This window comes from Phoxinus phoxinus, assembly GCF_949152265.1.
Source record: "Phoxinus phoxinus genome assembly, chromosome: 25".
NCBI classification, from domain to species: domain Eukaryota; kingdom Metazoa; phylum Chordata; class Actinopteri; order Cypriniformes; family Leuciscidae; genus Phoxinus; species Phoxinus phoxinus.
In genome coordinates this window covers 9,432,081-9,448,507 of record NC_136900.1, presented here as the reverse complement: position 1 = coordinate 9,448,507, position 16,427 = coordinate 9,432,081, and the positions used below count along the sequence as shown (strand labels likewise).

Here is a 16,427-nt window from a genome sequence, read left to right as displayed (position 1 = left end):
GTTTTCTTGAATGTTTCTGTGGTGGTTCTCATTTGGTAGCCGGAGTATCTTCAACCAGACATTAGTATTAAATCCCAATGAGAAATGTTTGTCTTTGACATGCATCAATTAATGCATGTAAACCTTCATCTTTTTCCACAAAACACACAATTCTCTATATGGGGATTTGATGAAATTAGCAACCCTGCAGCACCTTCACACGCTTACCACAACACCTCAAATGTTAAAATTGAAATTACAAGTGGTTAAATTGAACAACATGCAAACGAGTAAAACTGAAAATATTAGTGCCTGCTCCTCAAATCACAACTGTTTAATGGATTATTTTGAAATGGTAATAAAAGTGTCAATGTTTAAGCATAAACTGCAACCGTTTACATGTTTAAAACAATGCATAGTTTGTGTTATATGATAAATTGTCTCTTTTCTGATACCAGGCATTCAGATAAATAAATAACGGCAGACCAAACATGAGCAAATAACCTATGCTATTACTACTATTACTTGGCTAATACACTAAGAGTGTTGAAATGTTGAAAATAATACAGAACCAACAGGACTCGTCTTTTTAAAACACTTTTTTTTTTTATCTCAAAACCGCAAAAACAGAACAGAACAGTTTTTATGTGTGACCTGATCCAGTTAAATGAGTATATCTTGGGGGAGAATTATATAAGAAGAAAGCCAAAACTATTTTTACTTTGGTACATAAAACTCAAATGATCTTGCAGGTCACTCACATATATTTTTACAAATTGGTGTTGATTTGAACAAATTAAATGGATTAAACCTTAAGGAAACAAGTAACGGAAAAACAGTGAATGAAACTGTATCAGTTCTTTTGTCTTCTGACGCACAGGAAGTAGAAACACTGACGTCTTCAGATTCCCAGAGTGTCTTTGGTCACCTGACATCCGTGCAGGACGTTACCCACACACACACACTCGGACAGATCGCCCACTGAAACACACACACACACACACACACATCATCACACACACACATCATCAGTGTGTGTCAGAACTGAAGAGATTTGCTGAAGCGTCTCTTGATGAACGCTGAGTGAGTGAATGTTGTCTGGAATGGAGATCTCACCTTTCTGAGAGCGGATCCATGACGCTGCCTTCATGGCCACAAACTGCCACTCGACCCGCTGGTCTATTTTACAGCCGTATAACCAGATCAGAGCCAGGAGAGTGGCCCATACTGACCCCTCCACCTGTGTACAGACCATCACACACTGCATTAGTTACTGGACACAATCATCACTGTCTTATTATTCATCACATCTCTCACCTGTGCTGGTTTCTGATTGGTCAGCTCATCCTCCGTCTTCCCGAACGCATCAGCCAGTGTGACGTCCAGATCCCAGCAGCCCGACGCCTTTTGGAGAGAAACCAGCTGGAGTAACGGGTCTGCAGTTGAACACACATATAGAGAAAGATAAGTTATATGTGCATTCAGTAACAAGTCCTTCTGGGGATCAGGTTCTAATATATTAAAGGGCACCTATTATGGAATTTTGAAATTTACCTTTCATGTAGTGTGTAACATAGATCCTGTAAAAAACATCCTGCAAAGTTTGAAATATGAAAGTGCACCGTATATAAAGTTATTGTGTTTCAAAAGTAAGAGTCGACTCGGAGTCATTTTTATGAATCGTTAGAAGACCGAAGCTTTTTCTCTGACTAGATGACGTCAACTTGTCAAGTTATTTGAATACGATACGCGCACTTATTGAGCTCCAAGGCCAGGGAAAATATCATGGCGACGAGACGCTGTGTTCTGAAGTGCGACTCAAAAGCCAACTTTTTTCATCTGCCCAAGGAGGAGCATTTGAAGACTAAGTGGCTACAATTCATATAACTATACCACAGAAGTATAGTCCGAGCCGTGTGCTTTGTTCGCGCCATTTTGAAGACGATTGCTTTACCAACTTAAATGCAATCAAACTTGGATTCGCGAGCCGACTGATATTGAAGGAAGGTTCATGTGTATTTGCATCAGCTTCCTCCTCCGTATCACAACCTGTAAGTGTTATTAATAATTGTTGCTTTTATGTTTTATGTAGCATGCTTAATAATTATTTTGTTTGTTTGGTAAGCACTGTTTAGCTTCTCTTCAATGACAATTGTATTGAGATATGTGAAGTGTTTGTCGTTGTTTTCGGAGTTGTCTTAAAGAATAGAGTAATACCTCGTAGTAACGTAACTGCATTTTTTTTGTATTTTTTTTTGTAAAAACGTTATGTTTATGCATCGGGCTAACGCAAACAAAGACTGATTGTGCTTTTACAATATGAACTCTGGGCTATGCTCGCTAACATAACATTAAATTCTTCATCTAATTTTTAGTTTTTTACTACAAACTAAAGCAGTGGACTATAATCATTATTATAACAAAATTAAATTGATAAAAGCATCATTGTACTCCGTGTTAAACAATAAGTATTATCTCTGTAAACACTGCTGGGTCATCTGACCAATCAACGCAGATTAGCGTCACGCAAAGGAGGGGTTTGGAAAAATGAGTCGTTGAACGAATCATTTGGGAGTCGGTGAGCAAATCAGGTAAAAATAAATGCATATTCTACGACAACAAAAGTGTTTTTTGACATTGCATGCATGTAAAACTGTTGTTGGGGACTCCCAAAACAACATTAGGAACATTTTAAATGTCATAATAGGTGCCCTTTAATATAATAAATATAAAAAAATTATACAAATATATTTTACACACACACGTTCTTACCCAAGTTGTGAGACCAACGTCGCTTACCTAAAAGACAAACTCATTTCAAGATGCATATACTGAATATATACCGTTATGCGATGGAAACATTCTAACAATATAATTTTATACGTTCTGAACAAATGTAATTGCTGCTTGGCATGAAAGTGTGTAGCGACAATGCTAACATACTGTGGGTGGTTTCTTACCAGCTCCCAGACGAACACCCTACATCTGATAGCTTAGAAAATAACAGCACACCTCACCTCAACAAGCCACATGAGTTTAAGGGATTTGTTCATGTCTGTGGCACAAATGGTTCGACACAAGCATTCTGTGCTCTTGCTGAGTGTGGTGTGGTTCTGTAGTAGCAGCTGGACTGCGCTTCAATCTCGTTCTTCTATTCACTGTGTCTCATTAGGTATTTTTTTTATAAATAAACACATTAAATGTACAGTCTTGATAATATGAAGAACTAAATTAAATAAAGCAATAATTAAATGTACAAATTTCACAAAACTAATACTACATTGGGGTGCCATTTACCCAGCCGTGACGTAGACTTGACCCGTGACTGTGCGTCTACAGGAAGAGAAACCAAAGGTCAGGACAGATTCAGATCTGGAGAAACATCTAAGAACAGACACATCCAAAAGAACTAACAAACAAGAAAAGCTTTGCAATAGGGATGGATTGATATGGTCATTTTTGACTAAAATGTTTTTTAGTATAATCCTAAATGCAGAGGCCAGTATTTGTTTTTCAAATGTCAATGAATCCATAAAAAAAGCTGTTTTCACCATTCCATCATTTCCAGTCAATGTTACAGAATGGACGCAAGTAGAAAGTTGTGACTTGTTTTAGCAAACAACACAAATACATTCTCACAGGCACAAAGAGATTGAAGAGAATCACTTACCACATCCATCCTAAAACAGAAAAAAAAAAAAAAAAAAAATTACATTGCAAACTGAGAATTGATATGAAAAGCCTTTAAAATCCTTGCTGTCATTTAAACACAAAAAAACACTGATCCATACACATTCAGAGCACAAAAACACATGAGATATGATTTCTCTTACCCCGGAAGGCTCCTCATCACTTTCCTAAAAAACACATTTATTTCACATGTTAAAGGCAACATGGAACTTTCTAAACACATTTCCAAAACTTAATTTGAAATGTATAAGGAGAAAACATCACATGTCCTGTAGTAAATAGTCAACAGGCAGTCAAAATTATTCATACTCACAAGGGCTGCAACAACGAATCGATAAAAATCGAATCGAATTTCATTATCGATTCGTTGTGTCGTGCGAAGTGGAGATATTTGAGTATATAAAAAAAAAATGTAGTTGAGCGCGGAGCAGAGCTATGAGGCGCCGGACTGGACAAAAGCGAAGCAACTCTGCGAGCGAGCCACACACTGCGCGAGAGAGGCCAAGTGTGTTTGCGAGCGACAGTGCACGCAGAGAGGCCGAGTGTGTCCGCGCGCGAGAGGGGGGCCGAGTGTGTCCGCGCGCGAGAGGGGGGCCGAGTGTGTCCGCGCGCGAGAGGGGGGCCGAGTGTGTCCGCGCGCGAGAGGGGGGCCGAGTGTGTCCGCGCGCGAGAGGGGGGCCGAGTGTGTCCGCGCGCGAGAGGGGGGCCGAGTGTGTCCGCGCGCGAGAGGGGGGCCGAGTGTGTCCGCGCGCGAGAGGGGGGCCGAGTGTGTCCGCGCGCGAGAGGGGGGCCGAGTGTGTCCGCGCGCGAGAGGGGGGCCGAGTGTGTCCGCGCGCGAGAGGGGGGCCGAGTGTGTCCGCGCGCGAGAGGGGGGCCGAGTGTGTCCGCGCGCGAGAGGGGGGCCGAGTGTGTCCGCGCGCGAGAGGGGGGCCGAGTGTGTCCGCGCGCGAGAGGGGGGCCGAGTGTGTCCGCGCGCGAGAGGGGGGCCGAGTGTGTCCGCGCGCGAGAGGGGGGCCGAGTGTGTCCGCGCGCGAGAGGGGGGCCGAGTGTGTCCGCGCGCGAGAGGGGGGCCGAGTGTGTCCGCGCGCGAGAGGGGGGCCGAGTGTGTCCGCGCGCGAGAGGGGGGCCGAGTGTGTCCGCGCGCGAGAGGGGGGCCGAGTGTGTCCGCGCGCGAGAGGGGGGCCGAGTGTGTCCGCGCGCGAGAGGGGGGCCGAGTGTGTCCGCGCGCGAGAGGGGGGCCGAGTGTGTCCGCGCGCGAGAGGGGGGCCGAGTGTGTCCGCGCGCGAGAGGGGGGCCGAGTGTGTCCGCGCGCGAGAGGGGGGCCGAGTGTGTCCGCGCGCGAGAGGGGGGCCGAGTGTGTCCGCGCGCGAGAGGGGGGCCGAGTGTGTCCGCGCGCGAGAGGGGGGCCGAGTGTGTCCGCGCGCGAGAGGGGGGCCGAGTGTGTCCGCGCGCGAGAGGGGGGCCGAGTGTGTCCGCGCGCGAGAGGGGGGCCGAGTGTGTCCGCGCGCGAGAGGGGGGCCGAGTGTGTCCGCGCGCGAGAGGGGGGCCGAGTGTGTCCGCGCGCGAGAGGGGGGCCGAGTGTGTCCGCGCGCGAGAGGGGGGCCGAGTGTGTCCGCGCGCGAGAGGGGGGCCGAGTGTGTCCGCGCGCGAGAGAGAGGCCGAGTGTAAATTGGTACATAGTAATATATAATTACTATATAAGAGACATGGAAGTTTGATAAATGGACAACAATATAAAAAAATATATAAAAAATCCTACCACTAAATTAGCAGACTGATTTGAATCAGATAGACAGAAGATGCAAACACTTTCTTGTCTGTCCCAAGTACCATTACAAGGGGAATATTTTTTCCACAATTTGCAGCACTGAATTTTTCATTCTTTACTCTAAATGACTCAGAGAAACTTCACTATATGCTCGGAAAGGATGAGCTGCAAAATACACACCATACGGGGGTGGTCAATCCATTGTATTTTTTTGTGAATGTGTGCGTCTATGAGTGTAGTGTAGAGAACAACGTTCTGACGTTTAAACAAATCCTGTTAAGTTTTAGGATTTGTATTTTTCTTTATTTTTTAAAAATGATTTATTGTTCTGATAGCTCAGGTCCCTTAAACAAAAATATACATCTTTTTGTGCACTTAAAAAAAAAAAAAACCTATATATTTGGCAGATGTAAAGCATACATGTGTATGTTTTTTGTGTTAGTCAATTTAAAAAAAATATATATTACTTTAACAGCTCAGGGATGTTCAAGGCCTGTTTGTGCACTTTCTGAAGATTTTTTTGCACTGTGAATTTGCACTGTCAGTTCTGTTTTTGAATAAAGGGTTGGAAATTAATGCTTTTTTAAATGTATTTTTTTATCCGATTAATCGGAAAAATAATCAACAGATTAATCGATTATTAAAATAATCGTTAGTTGCAGCCCTAATACTCACACAATCAGAGCTCCACCGCCCACCGCCTCTTAACATTGGCCTGTTTGGAAAATGTCGAAACCCTAAAACAGAAATAGATTGCGATTATTGTATGAAATGTATAAGGGAACATTGGTTTTGAATTTATAATATGAACAGACACAGACATCCTCACAAGTTCACAATCGTCCCACTAACCGCGTGTCGGCACTCTTCTCTGCAGCAGGGGTCCTTCCACAGTCTGTCTGCTGTCTTTATTAATGGCAATGAAGGCTGTATGAACACTGCTCACTCCTGCCTGAACACTGAGCTCCACTATCTTTCTCCTGACGCTCTTCAGCCTCGCACTACTAGCCCTTTCTTTCTGCTCCAGAAAACGGATCCGGGTCCGAGCCGCCAGCCGGTGGACGGCCAACCTGCAAAAACATGGAGGAAAATTGTTGGATTTGAAAAGCAAACAGTGAATGTCAGTCCAATTGAATGTCTTTCTATGTATGTTTGTGTGTTACCCAGTTTCCTCAGTTGGTTTGAGGCAGAAGTGGAGCTGGTTTTTAACCAGTTGATCTTTAAGCCTGTATTTGACTGTCACCGTTCCCTCAGAGCCTCCTGAACTCTATGAGACAGTAAAAGATGACAGAATGAGGATTAATAGCAAATAAAAAGCTAAAATATATGAGCTACAAGGAGTTTTCTGGCCTCTTTTCTAAGCATTTAAATATAATAGGTTGTTAAATCCGATTCTGCTTATGGATTTTCCTCATTTCGATTCCAAAAAGGTAAAAAATATTTTAAAAACTTGGATGTCATTCATATTAATTCTAAGTCTTATTGCAAAACATTTAATTGTAGCTGAATAACATGAACAAAAATGAACAGGCTAACACTAACACAAGTAACTATTGCCTATAGTTTAAAAATACCACAGCAAAAACAACTGGAACAACTGTTGACACTTGTTGACAAGAAAGGAGGAAAGAGCCGTTCACATAGTGCGTTTTTTGCACGTGCAACTTCGTTTTCCAGGCGCGCCTCTGTTCATGGTTGCATAGCAACGGCAGACGCAACGGGAGAGCACGCGCTTGTTGAGAGGAGAAAGCGGTGCAAACTGCGCTCTCCATGATGACGAGGAAGTATCATCAAATAATTAATTGATTTCTAGCCCTTGCATTAGCTTTACTACTAGATATATTCATTGAGATGAGGAATAAAAAGCCGCGCTGTACAGCTATGATCAGCTGTTCGGCCGAGCTTTCCATGTTGTTACGGAAAGGCCGCTGGTTTTTGTCACATCATGACCTGTTGAGATGCTTCTATTATAAGCCGCGCGCCTACATTTGAAGTAAAGAATTTGCACGCGCATAAAACGCGATATGTGAATGGCCCCTAAAGTGGTATCGTGTGCGGTTGTATCTAGTTTAAAAGGCCTTTTAAAATTAAATATGAACGCATTTTGGATAAAATAAAAGGTCAGTCAAGTCAAATAAAACACGTTTTATCTCCCGTTTAGTTGGTAACACTACAATAAGACACCATTCATTAACATTACTTAAATGCCTTATCTAACATCAACACATTGAGTGAACAATATATTTTTACAACATTAATGTATGTTTGTGAATGTTATTTAATACAAACACTTGATTGTTCATGAACAGATACAACTTTTGATTTTAAAAATGTATTAGGCTACATTTTTAAATTACCCCAAGGAGAATAATTGCTTCAGTGTATATAACTATTGTTAGGTCATTTGATCTAATGTTATCTAACAAATTGATATACACTTCCTATGCAAATTTTATCTAAATTAGCTTTGGTACCGAAATTGGTACCGAGAACCGTGGATATTCACAGGTATCGGTACCGAATACTGAAATTTTGGTACCGTGCGTGACAACACTAATATACTGATACACGTTTAACTTACGAGGATATATTTAAATATTGTATGTATTTGTCCATTCAAATTCAAAAAGACGTGGATGAGTACTCGTGCAACATTCAGTAAGAGAGGCGGCTTCTGTGCGCACACTTTGGATAAACAGTGTCTTCTTGCACTTCTTCAATCACATTAAAATGCGCACAGAGGAGCGGATAAGCGAAATCGAAATGCGTTTCTTATCGAATCACCGGTTCTTGGAAATTTAAAATGGTTCTCGATACCCATCCCTGTAGTCTCCTCATGACAAAAAATAGCTTTGTGTGTGAAAAAGACAAAAATTTAAGTTCTTATTCTTGTTAATCCACCACAACGCCAATTAATCAGTTTTAAAAAAAAGCATATGATTAATTCAGAAATTATTCTAATTCATGCATCTAATTAACACATGAAAAATACATGCTATATCATCCTACCTCTCCTTTAAGTCGGCCGTAAATGAGTGCCCTTTGACCCTGGAAGAGCACTTTGATGGGTTGAGATAGTTTTTCTACCCTAATGCCACCTGGAAGGGTCCAGCGCATAGAGATATTAAACACAGGAGGCTGCAGCGCAAACCTGAGGGACTGCATCACCTGATATAGTTTGAAGAGAAAGAGAAACCATTGAGACATTTGACTAGGAAACATTTGAGCCTGTGAAATCCAGTGGAGAGCTTTACTTTGGGCTGCATGCGGTCGGTGCCTGTGATGAACTGAGCGTGACCAGATCCTTCCCTGGCCATTCCTGTGATGAGGGCGGTACTTGCACCCTCACCAATCCCGAATGAGAAACACCTGAACACACAATAAACTCTGTTACTGTAAGTGACGAAGAGATGAATGATGGGAACATCAAACCCAGCAGACCTTTACCTGTGAGAGTGAACATGATGTTTCACCAGATCCAGCACCTCTTTAGTGTTTCCCACCTCTCCATCAGTGAAGATGAACAGCTGAAGAGAGAACAATTTATATCAGACATGGGAAATCCTTTGGCAGCACGTTTAGACAAAATTGGAAAATCTGAAAAAACTGTAACCAATATCTTGCAATGGCAGCTCATCAGGCGAGGTAAGGAAGGCACAGCTTAAATAAAATTTAGGGCAAAAATCAAACAATTGACTTAATAAAATTCACAGTAATTAATTTCATGACTTCAGAACTCCATTATATTTTCACCATTGTACTCAAATAAATACTACAGAAGTCAGAACGCAGTTCATCCGTGTATGCGTGCCGAATGTGTAATGTATATGTGTAATGTCATCTAATTTTCAGTCTAAAAGTGACCAGACAACTGTTCCTCCCCTAATTTAAAACCCATGAACCATAGAACTTGTGTACAAGAGTAACTGCTGCATTTCTGCTGTTCCATAAGCGCCACCTACTGTCCAACCTACCATTATACTGTAACATATTACAAAATTCCAGAATGTCTAGAGACCAAAAGGCATCAAATTAGCTCTAAACACCCATGTGCAAAATTCAACCCCCCCCAAGTCAAATTTTGTTGCTAATCCTTTATTGTTTATGACTTTAAATAAATGTTGACTAAGTTCTTACAAGCTTCCGAAACTCTCTACTGGGATTCCTTGTGTGCAAAAGCTTGTAGTTCACTGATATTCTTTGTTTCCATGCTACTACTTTCTTCAAATCTCACCGAAGATTTAAAGAAATTTATATCTGGAGACTGCGCAGGCCACTCAAGAACATTCACTGCACTGAAATGTTTTTTCCTCCAATCATCAGGGGCCTCATTTATAAGAGTGTGCGTAGGATCCTTACTAAAAGTGTACGTGCGCCCGAAAGCCATAAATGGCGTGCGCAAAAAAATATTGAGACTTATAAAAGCTTGCGTACGCCAGAACCTGCGCAGGATTCACTTTATAAATCCCAGTCAGCGGAAGATTGTGCGCACATGCGTCTCCTCCCCGAAATAACCATATATGGAGCTTACAACGCCTAGTTTTACTATGCATATCCTCATCTGCATATTATTTGCATATGATTATTCATCCACGTGATAACATGTTTAACGGTACAAGACATTTGGAAAATATGAAATATGGATGTGCCGTCACATTATATTAATTAAAACCATTTAGTAGCCTATCATTGCCTTGTTTTTGAATAAATAAATCAAATAGTAAAATACATTTCAGAGAAAGTTTTTCTCAATCTTTTCCACTGACCAAATAGTATTTTAATTGATTTATATTTTTAATGGAAACAGGTAGACCTTGTTGTGCATTATATTTGCACAATCTGATATTATCATAAGCAATTATCTCTGATGTTAAAACATTAAAACACAGCATGCCAAAGGAAAAGTGTTCAAAAGCATTGCATCCACAACAAATATTTATAGGCTATTTATTGAATATACCAGAAAATATATATTTTTTTTTTACTTTTCAGTAGCCTAAATGTAATGTAGGTTAGGCTAAGTGTTTAACTCCATTAATGAAAATGGCATATTTAATCTAAATGTTTATATCAGAAATAAAACATAGTTTAAAAAAATCATTATTTTATTTAAACTAACATGCACTGTAGCCTATTTATGATTCGGACTCATAATGAAAATTTACAGTTTCATCTGCCGTTACGCGTCAGTTTCACTAACGGCCCGACGCGCTCGCTGGCGCGGACATTTAAGGTGTGGATTTTTGCTTCAAGTGATAGGCTAGGCTTGGTGAGTGAAATTATATTTGTATTATCTTTCTGTATATGTATAATTTTATTTCGATTTTCTGTCTAAAAGTAACCAAAAAGACATTAACTCCAGCTCACCATCGGGGTCGCCAAACTGCTCTATCTCCAAAACTTTCGTACGCATGGGTCAGAGTTTGCGTGCAGGTGCGCACATTTTCCCGTCAAGTTTGTTTTTATAAATCACATCTTATGCGTCGGAAGTGGCGTACGCCTCTTTCAGTGCCTGTTTTGTGCGTACGCAACGGTTATAAATGAGGCCCCAGGCCATTTAGCAAGTCTTTGGCACTAAATTGATGTTTTTTCTCAGCTGCTCTGATCAAAAATCTTATAACATTTATTTAAATCAGGGCTCTACGCTAACTTTTTTCCCAAGGAGTACATGTGCTCCTAAATGAAAAAATTTAGGAGCACACAAAGAAATTTAGGAGCACAGTACAAAAAAGTTTTGTTTTTTTAATTCATTTATTAAACAAATGAACAAATTTCATGCATATACTGTGTGTGCAAAATTGGTATATCAGATGCAATATATCTTCTCCTCCTCAGATAGCAGCACTTGCCTTTTCAAGCCTGCTATCTCCGTGCTCGATGGTTTCTCCTGTCTCAACAGGTACAGGTCTCTACACTGAATATGCCGCCGCAAGATGTTATGTTTCGTTACGCCATCTTTTTTCAAATGTGGATTTCCTGACACGAACGACGAGTTGCCAGCCTGTTTCTGCCCTCTACAATATTTACAGAACATGAGGTTGTTCTCGAAATCCAGCCATGGGAAAATGTTAAACCAATTGACATTAAATGTATATGATCTCTCTCTGCCGGCTCCAGTGGACGCTGAAGTGACAGCGCTAGTCACCGTAGGTTTCGCTAAAGTTGTTCTCAGCTTCAGGTAAATCTGGTGAAGAAACCTCGTTAAAGTTAGTTGAACCTTCCATATCCCCCTCACCAGATTCCTCTTTCTCCTTATCTCTTTTTCGCTTAAAATAAAAACTTATGTTCTTCATTTTTAACTATTGTACCCAAGGGCGTAGGTTTGGTCTCAGCTTTGGTGGGGACATCCCACCCCCACACCACCCCCTTATTTTTTCAGCCAATCTAATGACGCCGTTCCTTCGTCCTGGCCGTCGGAATCGATCCAATAGCTGCAGCAGGGTTTTTTCCTGGCTCAAAACTAGGCGGAGTTGGTAAAATTCTGATGATGTATTTTATTAAAAAGAAAATGTAACTTGTATTTTTCATATACCAACATATAGCCTACTGTGTTTTCCACAGTACTTTTGTGGGTGGACCTCGGTACCTGGGTCTGGGTGCATGTCCACCCGTAAGAAAATGTACACTTTAAAAGATTACATTTTAAAGATAAATTCATTAATCTGGTGCACTTTGAGTCACCAGAATCCGCTGTTAAAAATAAATAATCCACCCGCCCAAACCTATGATATTCTGATTTAGATATCTGATCATCACATTACAATTATTCAAATGATCAGTGTCAAGCATGATAATATGGTAAAATGTCACACTGTAGTAGGGTGATTTAAAAATAACATTTATTTAAAATAAAAGTTTTTCTTTTGGCAAAATTACATTTCTTTAATAGCCTACGAGGCTTTACTCTCTTCAAACTTAAATTGTCAATGTTTCATTACGTCACTGTTGGAAAACAATCTTATCAGAATAAAAATGTTTTACCTTTATGAAGGGCATTTTCCCCCTAATTTTATTAAATGTATGCTCAGCGCCACCGCTCCCATCACACGCATCACACGCTGTGCGTAGGGCACCAAGAGCTGAGGGGGCACCAAAAAAATTGCCTAATGAAAATCAATAATTATAATGCCGATATTATTTCAGTATAGAAATACAGACATCCCGGGAGTCTCCCGCATTTTGATAGCGGCTCACTGATGCCCGCGAATTAGTTAAAATCTCACGGAATCTAGAGCGAGCGCGCCCGCGAGACAGAGACTCTGCTCCAAACCACGTAGCGCGTGCACGGCAGAGAGGGAGAGAGAGCAAGATACCGCGCGCGTGTGCCTCAGCCCTCAGGAAGCGCATGTAATATCACAGCGGCTGCCTCGTAATTCTCTATGCAGGAAAAAGGAGTAAATATTGGTGGGGACAATTTTGTCATTATGAAATATTGATTGGGACTAGTACCTAGCGTCCCCCCCTAAACCTACGCCCATGATTGTACCAATATTTTCTTTCCAGTTTTTACCTCACTTGACTCTCTCACTTAAAATCCAGCAGTTCCCACACATTCCCACACTATTTCAGTGATTGGCTCATTGGTTGCGAATCGTCGCTCTCATTTGCATAAAGTTAAGCGCGTCATCATGCTATTTTCACACATACTGTCTATGTGTTCACATCGCGCAGTCGCGACGCTGTCACGTCCTCTTGCTCTTTTATATACTGTCTATGTTGCTCAGTTCCATGTGAAATCAATGGGATGCTTTGCTTCATCACGCTGTTGTTCAGTGTATTGAGAACAGCCCGTCACTCGCACACTGTGCTCGTAAATTATTTTTCAAGTTCGCACATAACTATTTTTAGGCGCAAATGCGAGTGAAACACTCGCACTGTAGAGCTCTGTAAATATATTCTAACTGTCTGAGCCGATACCCTTGTATAGGAAGGCTTTTGAGGTGTAATGCGGTTGTGCTTCGAGCGACCTGAGTTCAAGTCCCAGCTTGAGGACCTTTTGTGATTAAAAAGTTAAACAGCAAAACAGTAAAAATAGATGTTCAAAAAGTTGAAAGAAAAAAGAAAAAGAGAAAAAACGTATTATACAAATGCAATGCAAATATAAACAAATTAAAAGAATAAACCTGCATAAATGCCATCTCCGAGAGGGAGTGAGACTATGTAGCCTATCATATCACACAAAGTTAAAAATATTTAAATAGACATCAATTAGTAGATGTATGCATCTTAGTTGATTATTAGGCTAATCTTGCAGAGCTGGTTTGGTTTCTGAGAGACGGAAATTGCAGGATAGTGTAAAACATAGATTCACACAATGTCACATCCCTACTTGAAGCGCTTCTGATGCATGCTGAGGTGTTGTTGTACCTGTCTGGGGTGGTTGGGCTTACAGCGCTGACTATAGATGTATTTTAGAGGCTCTAAAATCTCTGTGCCGCACAGGTCTGCTTGCATTCTCTTCACACTCTTCAGAGCCTCATCCAATGTGTCCTGATTGTACTCGACACTCTCACTGCAGTGAAACACACAAACACATCTCCTCATCTCCTCTCACAGATTTAAAAATCGAATATCTGAATATATATGAATGGAGATATAGTTACTAGAAAGAGAAGGCCTCAAAACGAGAGCCAAATCCAAAGATATTGAAGTAGCATCCCATGGGCAGACTCTTCAACAGTAACAGCAGAGTGTCCTGTAGAGGGACATGGAAAGGTATAGCACGTCTCATCTGAATATGTGATAACAGAACCAAATGCACATTTAAATCGTACCTTTGCACTTTCTATGCGCGTCTGTGCCCCTATCCCATGATGCATCACTTCACCCATACTGCCCGATCTGTCCATCAAGAAAATAAACTCTCCTTGTGTTGCCAGTGATGACATCACTTCCTCTAGGAATTCTGGGTACAAACTTATCATGACCACTGGGTCCCTCATCAGAGAGCCTGAAATAGAGAGAGAGAGTCAGTGAAACCTTGATCACTCAATCCCATAATGCCAGTGATCTGCAGGTCCGACCTGATGGGGCAGTGGCCACTCCTGCCTCCACTATAGCAGAGGGCTGATGGGGATCCTGATAGTACAGAAACAGCTCAACGTCCTTATCAAACATGTGACCAGGACTCAGATTCACCTACACACATAAAAACACATGCATAACACTGCTGTGCTCACACATCCAGAAAAACACATGAAGACACACACAGTACCGTAGCCTGAGTGTGATCCGAGTGCAGGAACACTAGAGGATCCAGAGTGCAGTTGGACTCTAGTTTGGAGATGGGCTTTGGAGAGCTCACATGGACACTGAGAGTCAGCGTGTAGGGAACAGCTCCACATACTGATGAAATCTCTGAGACTATACCAGCTCCTGAACCTGACACACACACACACACACACACACACACACACACACACACACACACACAGAGTGTGTTAGAATCAGCTTCTCTCCGCTAATAAAGTGTGTGTAGCAGCTGCTGTACCTGCTGGTGTGTATCGGGGGTTGAGTACAGCCGGCAGACAGAAGCGCAGCGAGTGGTCGGCCTGCACATCGAGCTCGGTGACGTAGATGATGGTGACGGCAGCGTTCTGACCCGGCGACAGACACCCGACACTTAGTCCGAACACATCAGGACTCTCTGCGCTCTCTTCCAGCAGAAACGCCTGCTGACCCGAACTCACAGCGTCATCATACCGATCCCTCGCCTGCAAGACACAATTATATTACGTGGTGCAAAGAAAAAATTATATGCAAATACGCTTCCTACGGACTTATATTTGGACTCACGGTTTCTCTGTTTTGCAACTCAGCCACAATCTCCTGCTCTCCGATCTTGGCACTGAAGTGGCAGACAGCAGCATCAGCGGGCAGAGGGAACACAAACAAGGCCTCCAGGGGGCGCTCTTCCTCATTCACATACAGCAGAGTGGAGGAGACTGTGGAGACATGATCCTGAACACGAACCTCCACTGAGATGCTCTTCAGAGGCACTGAGTCACACAAACCAACATCACAAATACACATTATATATAGCTCTTTGATAGATAAATAAAGGGTTTTATTTAATCTATTCAACATTAATACGTAGTTGAATAAATTAGAACGTAACATGTGACAACAGGCCGCAGTTACCATTTTGAAAATGTGACAACCTGTCCCAATTGACCTTTGAAAAATAAAAAATATCATCCTTTGAGAACAATCTGTCGGTTAAAATCTACATTCATCCAATATTATAGTAATAATTAAAATAAAACCCTCGCGACAAACGTCCCTGTGTGGAAAAACACCTCAGCTGTCGAACATATCAAAAACTAAAGTTTAAATACAGGTAACGTTAACAGTAAAAATTCATACCTGGCACATTTTTCTGAGTCACAAGACCGCAGTTCACCATTTTGACGCTCCGTTAAACGAAATTACGATTTTACTTCAAATCGAAAGAGAAGCTCAAACACCGAAACTACCTTTAAATGTGCCTCAAATCTTCAAAGATGTACTCATTTAATGAGTAAATCTGTGATTCTGAACGTTTCTAAAGCGGACAAACGTTTGGGGAAAGTGAATTGATTTCACCGAGTAACCGCCGCTTTGCTCATGAATATTAATTACGCTACGTCCTAGGCCATGCAGGCACAAGTGACATCACGTGCCCGTTCAACTCTCCTCGGGTCATTTTGACCCGGCCGAAACTCATCTTTTATTTTATCTTTAAAATGAGTTAATCGGAGTACTTAGCACTTTTGGCGCACTTGAACTTGAAATTCACAAAAGGAAATTGACTGGATTCGAGGAGTTTATGTTTTTGTTCTTTTTTAAAGTCAGTCAGTTACAAACAATGCAGACCACACAGATATGAAATGGTTAGACTTGAACACATCTACAATCCAGAACAACCACCCCCACCCCCCACATAAATGCTAAATAAATGGTGAAGTCATAACAGCATTTTTTGATTCTGAATTAAAATCAGCATTTTCAA

General features: G+C 41.7%; 1 protein-coding gene across 1 annotated transcript; it reads right to left on the bottom strand.

The window, feature by feature from the left end:
- Positions 1-608: 608 nt before the first annotated feature.
- On the bottom strand, positions 609-16,068 carry LOC306993740 (von Willebrand factor A domain-containing protein 5A-like). Its single transcript, XM_079603738.1, has 20 exons — positions 15,803-16,068; positions 15,233-15,435; positions 14,928-15,150; positions 14,652-14,818; positions 14,461-14,575; positions 14,212-14,387; positions 14,041-14,132; positions 13,805-13,949; positions 8,885-8,964; positions 8,692-8,806; positions 8,447-8,605; positions 6,601-6,704; positions 6,290-6,507; positions 6,113-6,174; positions 3,813-3,836; positions 3,650-3,659; positions 2,752-2,778; positions 1,297-1,415; positions 1,096-1,219; positions 609-960 (listed from the first exon to the last, which is right to left on the bottom strand). The coding sequence occupies exons 1-20, from the start codon at positions 15,840-15,842 to the stop codon at positions 881-883; spliced, it is 2,283 nt and encodes a 760-aa protein (XP_079459864.1). The 5' UTR covers positions 15,843-16,068; the 3' UTR covers positions 609-880.
- Positions 16,069-16,427: the final 359 nt, after the last annotated feature.